This window comes from Poecile atricapillus, chromosome 4, assembly GCF_030490865.1.
Source record: "Poecile atricapillus isolate bPoeAtr1 chromosome 4, bPoeAtr1.hap1, whole genome shotgun sequence".
Lineage (NCBI taxonomy): Eukaryota > Metazoa > Chordata > Aves > Passeriformes > Paridae > Poecile > Poecile atricapillus.
Window position 1 is genome coordinate 73,875,061 of NC_081252.1, and position 8,680 is coordinate 73,883,740.

Here is an 8,680-nt window from a genome sequence, read left to right on the forward strand (position 1 = left end):
CCCCTGATCCAAACAATGCCTTCCTAAAACAACTCCTATTAGCATATCTCCCATCAGAAAAAGGGATTTGTTATCTGAACTTATGCAGCACCAAAGGTGTGCCTGCAGCTCACCTCGGGTATCTCAGCCTTTAAAGCCCTGACTTTGGGGCTGATAAGGACACAGCTGCAGCCCCGAGCTCGGCAGGGCTGCACAGCAGAGCCACCTGGGGCAGCCTTGGCCAGCAGAGCCCTCAGCAGCTGCTGCTGCAGCAGAGATGTCACAGGGATGCCAGCAGGCCCCCACAACTGCAGCCCCAACACGCTGTGACATTTGGAACTGAGTCACCGCCCTGCCACACTGCTGTCACCCTCCTGTCCCATCCAGCCCTGCAGACAGAGCAGGGCTGTGAGAAATCAGAGTGCAGGCTCCAGAGATGCCATCACGCTGCTTCAAGGCTTGCCCAGTCCCACTCACAGCTTATTTGGAATGCTACAGGAAACATTTCCCAAAGAAGCAGAGCAGCAGATCACTTCTTGGACACTGATAAATGCCAAAAAAGCTCTGCAAAAAGCTTTTTGTACAAATGCAGTATTTCCCTTCCTAAGTCCTTGAGATATGCTGCAATTCAAACCTCAGCATCCTTTCACCTGCAAGCTTCAGTAATTCCCAAGATGGTCCTGCCCAGCAGCTCAGCTGTGCAGTTCCAGCACTCATTCATTCTGGTTTTGGTTCCTGTTGTCCTGTGAAACAGAGACTGCTTTGCATTTTATGAAAGAGGAATCTATTTATAAGCCGTGTATTTATTTCAAACCGAAGAGCTCAACCCTCACAGGGAAAAATATGTGAACCAAGCTCTCTGCTTTTCTCCATTTAATTCTCTGCAGAAGACTCAGTAATTCCTCCAAGTGACCAGAGTGGACTGGGCTCAGGATGTACTAAACCCCACCAAACATGACCCACATAATGGTCAAACACACAGGGCAGTTATTGGACAATATTCATCACATCTCTAAAATGTGCACATTAACAGAAGACACCAATCCACTGTGAATTGTCATTTAGTAGGAAATGTTTAAATGAAGCTGTTTTCTTCCTTCCAGTCCCTAAAATATTTCTCCTGAGTGCAGATTCTTTTCAGCAGCACACAGCTGGCTGAACAAGAGCCAGCAGCACCTGGCTTGTGGCAGCAGGGCCAGGGCAGTGCCCGTCCCCTGTGCTGGCACTGCTGGGGCACCTCCAGTGCTGGGGGCACTTCTGGGCTGGTGTGACAAAAAGGATATTGGGGAAGGCTCTGGAGCCCCAGGAGAGGCTGAGGGAGCTGGAAAGGGGCTCACCCTGGAGAAAAGGAGGCTCAGGGGGCCCTTCTGGCTCTGCACAACTCCCTGCCAGGAGGGGACAGCCGGGGGGGTCAGGCTCTGCTCCCAGGGAACAGGGACAGGAGGAGAGGGAACAGCTCAGGCTGGGCCAGGGGAGGTTCAGGCTGGATATTGGGGAAAATGGCTTTATGTTACGGGCTCTCCAGGCCTGGCACAGCTGCCCACGACAGTGCTGGAGTCCCCATCCCTGGGGGAGTTCAAAACTGTGTGGATGTGGCACTCAGGGACGTGGGGCAGGGGTGGCCTTGGCTGTGCTGGGGGAATGGTTGGACTGGATGATCTCAGAGGACTTTTCCAACTTTTTTTGACTCCAGCATTCTACAGCTCCCACCTGCCAAGCACTCACAGGGCAGGGATTTGGAAAACATGAATGGTACTCATTGCATTTCTCCCTGTCCTTCGCAGGAGGAAGGGAAAATCCTCATTTACTCTGCTGTAACACATCTGGACCTGCTCCCTCAGGGGTCAGGGCTCTGCCTGTGTGACTCCAGACACAGCATTTGCAGCAGAACGCTGAAAGTTCAGCTGTGCTCTCCCTCCTCCTGAGCTGTGTCACACACTGATGCCACACACAGGGGAGACTTCACAGAACAGAGGACGCACTTAAAAAATCACTTCTCCCTTTTCTTGGGGCTGACCATCAGATCTGAGCTCAAGAACGATTTGCTCTGGGGTCTGGCCCTGCTGGGATTTTTTTTCACCTCCTCCCGCAGCAGAGGGCGGGGTTTGGCTGCTGCATTTATCTGAACACATCTCTTCATTTTCCTGGAGCTGCAGGGGTCTCAGCAGTGGCACCCCAGGCTAGTCAGATCATGCAGAGATTAGTCACACAAGCACTAATTAGCCTTGATCCACAGCCATCTGAGTGAAAACTAATGGCCAGCATTAAAGAGGTGAGACAAGCCATCCATAAGCTTTGCAGATTGGCAGGCCAGACTGAATTAATGAGATAAACCCCTCAAATTAACAGGCAGTACAAACAAAACACTCAGCAGCTGTCTGGGAAATGGACACAGTGGGCTCAGTTTGTAGTTGAAGCTGTGGTCTCCAGGGTGTGACTCAGCCCTCAGAACCCAAGAATATTTTTGTGCTGGGCACAGCAGCTCTGCCTCAGTGTTCAGGAAGCATCAGTGCAGGCAGGAGATTATTTCAGCTGACTTGTCAGCCAGGGCACAGCGGCAGCTCTGAGATTCTGGTTGTGTCTCCCTCCTGAAGGGAGAAAGAACAAAACTGGGCCCTGCAAGCAGAAATCTCTCCTTCACTGGATGTGAATCACCACTGCAAAAAACCCCCATGGAATCATTTCACACTCTCCAGGTAGAAATCTGCCCCTTCACGAAACTGTGCAAACTTTTGCTGACAGCAGAGATGCTTTTCTAGAGAAGCAGCCCCTTGCTCATCACAGCACCTTCCTCTCAGTTCCATCAGATGAGCAGGTGACACCTGGGCTGGCAGGTCTGGAGGGACAGGGCTCCACCTGCTGCAGCCTCACACCTGGTGGCACCATCCAGCACCTTCTGCCTCCAGGGAAAACCTCTGAAATTCAAAAAGGGATTCAAAATTCAATAGGTGGGAGCTCCCTGGGGAGGTGCTTTGGCCCAGCGCAGGTTATCACAAAGAGAGATGGTAACCACGTGTAAAATCAAGAAATGACACTTTTTTTTTTTTTTTTCCTTTTCAGTAGAACAAGTCCAGGCATGATCCTGCTGAAACAACATGCTGCTCCTAGTGACCTTTCAAAGGAAATACAAAGGTACAGGATTTACCTCTCCTGATCCTCAGCTCCCTAAAGCAGCCAAGCCTTGAACATTTTTAAAAGCCAATTTCCACAAGGTAACACAAAAGAAAACTGCTGCCCCAATCATTGCATGTTAACAAGAAAAGGTGAGAGCTCCCACCACTTCTTTAGGTCCAATGTTCCTGGTTTCAAGTCCTTTCCAGGTGGCAACACGGATTTATTGGCAGAATTGTGGCAACTTCCATTTTCCACCTAAGCAAATGGAATAGGAAAGCAAATTCCTGCTTAAAACTAAATTTTGTGGCTATTAAAAACACCACAGTCCCAGTGGTTCTGAAGAATAACTTCTGTTGTGAACAAAGTCATCCCCAGCAGCTGAAATTCTGTGAAGGGTTTTATCATGACAGAAACCAATATATTACAGTAAAAAATATCTAAAAACCACAGTAAAAAAAAGCATGACCAAGTTGGAAGTGTCAAAAAGTTACCACTGAAAAAGGCTACAACGTTATTAAACTGTCCTGAATGTAAGTGAACTTTAACCAACTTGCTCCAAATCAGTATTAAAGCTTTTATTATTTTTTTTAAATAATTCACACTATTTAAAACAAATGTTTGGGCTCCAATTTAGAACTTTGAATGCTTGAAAAGAAATCCTCTCAAGCCCCACAGCCCCTGATTTATTGAAATCATGACAGGAGTTTAGCACAGGAAATGATGTATTTCTCCAGGACGTGCATCCCTCACTTTTACCAAAAGTTCATCTCTTTGTTCATAGGAATTCAATGAAATTGCATCAGTTCCTAAACCTTTCCAAGAGAAAGATTTAGACCAGGTCTGTGGAAGCACAGGTGTGTGAGGACTGTTTCGGAAAATTTAATTATTATCACCGAAATCTGCTTTTAACACAGATCCCTTACCAGCACAGTACTGCACTGACTGTGTTTATACTAAAGGTGTGGTGGATTTTCCTCTTAAAAATTATCAAAGCAACTCCCCCAAAAAAGAAAAATAATACAAATTCTAAGCCAAAACCACCCCATATCCCCAAAATCTGTGGAGGTATTGACAATGAGTTTAGCTTGTCCTGGCTAAACACCTTAATTTGACACCTGACAGCCAAACAACCTCACTCCTTTTACTGTGAGAACACGACAAGGTCAGTGAGTTCACAGCCACACCTGACTCCTTCCCACGACACTCAATTCCCACCCACACAAGGTCACTTCCACCACAGTGGAATTGGCAGTGTTGGTTATGGTTGGACTCAGTGATTTTGAAGTTTTTTTTTTTTCCCCAGCCCAGATGATTCTCTGATCTAACACTGCTCAGCAGTGATACAGGGCTGGAGGTGCTGCATCATCCACCTGCTTCCCACAATGCCAGGACTGCACCGCGTGAGGTGGAAAAGGAGCAGAAGTGGGACACGACACAGGATTGAGTCCAGACAGCTCTGAAATAGCTCTGGAATCTGGAGACTCTGCACCCTCCCTCTCTGGGCAAGCTTTTCCAGTGCTCCCAGTAAAGAAATTCTTCCTCATGTTCAGGTGGAGCTTCCTGGACATCAGTTCCTGCCTGTTCCTGTTGTGCCGGGGCCCAGCTCTGAGCCCTCCCTGCTGACACTGATGGACATGGGTGAACTGGTCTCAGTTTTCTCCAGGCTGAACAGCCCCAGCTCCCTCAGCCTTTCCTGGTCAGGGAATGCTCCAGCTCCTTCATCATCCTCACAGTCTCTGCTGGACCCCAGAGCTGGACACAGCACCCGGGATGTGCCTCCCAGGGCTGAGCAGAGGGGCAGGATCACTCCCTGACCTGCTGGAAATGCTCACATCCTAGGATCCCTTTGGCTTTCCTGGCACAAGGGAACACTGCTGGCTCGGGGACAGCTCGCTGTGACCAGGACATCCAGGTCCTTCCCATGAAGTCAGACCCCAGAGTCCGCCAGTGCTCAGGGTTGTTCCTCCCCTCGTGCAGGACCCTGAACCGCACTGTGCTTAACTTCAGAAGGTTTCTTTCTGCCCCTCTCTCCTGCCTGTCAAAGTCCCTCTGAAGGGGGGCACAACCCTCTGAGACTGCTTGTTTTGTCTCCTCAGCGAAATTGCTGCTGGAGCATTGACCCTTTTGTCCAAGTCTCTGCTAAACACGTTACAAACACTAAGTACAGAAGCCTGGGGGACACCATTCGTGACAGACCTCCATCCCTGATCCCGAGCCTTCGGGATCTGCTCTCCATTCCCCCCTCATTTGCAGGAACCTCAAGAACACCTTCCCAGTCCCAAAGCCCCTGACAGAACCCCCGACCGAGAACTCACACTTCCAACCCGGCGCCCCTCACGCTGGGGGCCGCCTCAGGCCGGGAACCCCCAACAGCAGCGGCACTAGGCCTCGGCGCCCCCACCCCGCGGCCTGCGGGGCAGCCCGGACGGAGGGGGGGGGCTAAGAAGCCGGGACACCGCTGGAACCCTCCCTGGGACACCCCAAAACCCCTCGGGACCCCCCAAAACCCCCGCTCCCCCCAACATGGCGGGTGCCCCTCAGGGGCCGCCCGAGGCGCGGCGCCCCCTGGCGGCTCCCGAGAAACGCGCCCCCCCCACCCCGCGCGTGCGGACCCGGTAGAGAGCAGGGCCGCGCCCACCGGAACGGGCCGCGGGGGGGGGGGGGGGGGCGAGGGAGGCCCGGCCGATCCCCTCGGCGCCGCGACCCACCTGCCCTGGCTTGGCCGCTGAGGCGGGTGGCGAAGAAGAGAAGGACGGCGAGCAGCACGGCAGCGGCGGCGAGCAGAACCACGTCCATCCCGCAGCACCGGCCCCGCCCACATCACCCTTGGTACGCCCCGTCTCCTTTGGCTGCCGGAAGGCCCCCCCCGCGCGCGGGCTGCCCCGCGGGGTGCCTGTGGCGGCGGCGGCGCGGCGGGCGCGCTGCGCTCGGGCAGGCGCGGTGAGGGCAGCCCGCGGGGGTGGGGTCCTGGCTCGTCCCTGAAGCGGGCGCTGAGGGAGGGCGCGGAAAAAGGAATTAAAGGCGGAATGAAAGCCGGAGTTGAAGGAGAAATTAAAAACCATGAGGCAGAACCGGCCGTGAGCGCGGCGTCCGCGTTGTCTGGGTGCCCGGCACGGCGGGTGGACCCAAGGTGGGGAAATTCTCAGCCGGGACCCCGCACCGGCTCCACCCCAGCCAGGCCCTGTCGGGGTGTCCCTGGCAATGGTAAAACTTAAGTTATACCCCAGAGTAATTTCTATCTTCCGCCTTTAGGTGTCTGGAGTTTGGGAATGGGATGAAGCTGGAGCTGCCTGGCACAGCAGTGTCAGGAGAATGTCCTGACCTGGCCTGAACCAAACGTGCACAGAAAGATGCAGAAATTGTACTGGAGATGGAGAGCAAATTTCCTCCCTTTGCATGGTTACCCACTGTTAGATCTGAAACTGTCAGGCTCTACCTCAGTCCAATGAGTGAAGACAGAAGTATTTTAAGCTTTACCCATTTTTGCTTTGTGATTGTGAAGTTCTGGCTGATCAAGCCCTTTCTTGCTTCAGAAATACTTTCAATGTGACTGTTTAAAGCACTCTTAGTGGGGGGAAGTGTTTTAATAAATTGAAAATGCAAATTAGAGGGTATGTGACATCTAAAGGTGATCAAAAGCACTGTTTTAGCTAATTAGTCATTGGTGTGGACTCCACAGCTGCCTGTTCCCTGTCACGAGCTCGAGATGAGTTCAGATCTGTCAGCACATGAAAAACTGCTTCTCCTGAGGGATTTACTGAATTTTAGCAATGTAGAACCAGCAACACAGTGGGAAGTTCTCAAAAAAAGAACAGAAATACAGGCTGAATGTTTTATGGCAAAGTTTTATTTTAGTAATAGCCTTTCAAAAACCTTATTTTGGGAATCATTCATAGAATTGTAGAACGGTTTGGATTAGAAGAACCTTAAAGCTCGTCTTGTTCCATCCCTTGCCATGGGCAGGGACACTTCCCACTATCCCAGGCTGCTCCAAGCCCCATCCAGCCTGGCCTTGGGCACTTCCAGGGATCCAGGGGCAGCCACAGCTTCTCTGGGCACCCTGTGCCAGGGCCTGCCCACCCTCACAGGGAACAATTCCTGCCCAATATCCCATCTATCCCTGCCCTCTGGCAGTTTAAAGCCATTCCCTGTGTCCTGTCCCTCCATCCCTTGTCCCCAGTCCCTCTCCAGCTCTCCTGGCGCCCCTTTAGGCCCTGGAAGGGGCTCTGAGGTCTCCCTGGAGCCTTCTCTTCTCCAGGTGAGCACCCCCAGCTCTCCCAGCCCGGCTCCAGCCCTTGGAGCATCTCCTGGACTCCTCTGGACTCTCTCCAGCAGCTCCTCATCCTCCTGCTGTTGGCCCCAGGGCTGGGGCAGCTCTGCAGGTGGGGTCTGACCTGGGCAGGGCTCAGGGACAGAATCCCCCTCCCCTGCTGCCCACGCTGGGGGATCAGCCCAGGACACGGAGGGGTCTGGCTGGGCCACGTGGAGCTTCTCATCCACCCCCAACACCCCCTCACGCTCAGCTTTGGCTGAAGCAGACGTGGGGAAGCTGGAGGTTCCCAGAGCCTGTTTGTCATCCAGCCCTGCAGGCAGCATCACTGCTGAGTGTTTTACTTCCCCGCATGGTCCCTACAGCCTTTAATAAGGAGATGGTGTTAATGACAGGACGTCACCTGCACCTCTCTGGGCTGCAGAGGGAGCAGAGGAGTTTTTCCTGTAGGTGTCACCAATATCCCGTGTAGAAACTGAGCTTAAACTCCCGAGGAAGGACCGAGCGTGGGATGCTCAGGTCGGTTTGATACAACACCAGAGTCTTCTGAAATATTTGAGATCCCTTGGGTTGTGTTTCACAGAAGCCTTTTTGTATTTTCCTAATTTATGCCTGGAAAAATCCCTCTGGTTTCTTCAATAACCATGTAAATTCCAGAGGATTTTGAGGCTGGCTTTCTACCAGGACACTGGGAGAATGTGTGAAGGCTGTGATGAGCTGTGGGTGGTGATTGAGTTTGGTGACTGCTGCTGGAGCGTGACTTGTTCCACTCAGTCATGCAAATATTGCAAGAATATCATGGAATCATGGAATGATTTGGGTTGGGAGGGACCTTGCAGACCATCTCATTCCTCCTCCTGCCATGGCAGGGACACCTTCTGCTGTCCAGGCTGCTCCAAGCCCTGTCCAGCCTGGTCTTGGACATTTCCAGGGATCCAGAGGCAGCCACAGCTTCTCTGGGCACCCTGTGCCAGGGTCTCTCCACACTCACAGAAAGAATTCCTTCCTTAATATTGAATCTAAATCTGCCCTTTTTTAGTTTAAAAATGTTTGCCCTTGTCCCAGCAGTTGTAAATCCTTAATCACAATAATCCAGTATTTGCAGACCTGTGGAATTTTCTCCCCCAGCGTGGGAGCAGCGCCTGATCCCAGTACAGGCTGTTTTAAGGGAAAATTGGTCTTTTTTCAGTTTATTGTGGCAAAAGGTCAAATAACACATTCCCCCTCAAGCATCTTACTGGATACAGGACTTATGTATCGCAGAATCATTATGGTTACAAAAACCCTCTTGCATCATCAAATCCAACTATTCCCCCA

General features: G+C 52.0%; 1 protein-coding gene across 1 annotated transcript in view; it reads right to left on the reverse strand.

The window, feature by feature from the left end:
* DDRGK1 (DDRGK domain containing 1) overlaps positions 1 to 5,943 on the reverse strand; it is a 33,436-nt gene extending 27,493 nt beyond the window's left edge. Inside the window, exon 1 of the mRNA XM_058838395.1 lies at positions 5,802 to 5,943. Coding sequence (XP_058694378.1) covers positions 5,802 to 5,889 — 88 coding nt within the window. The 5' untranslated portion in view covers positions 5,890 to 5,943. The remainder of the gene's footprint in view (positions 1 to 5,801) is intronic.
* Between the last annotated feature and the right edge of the window lie 2,737 nt (positions 5,944 to 8,680).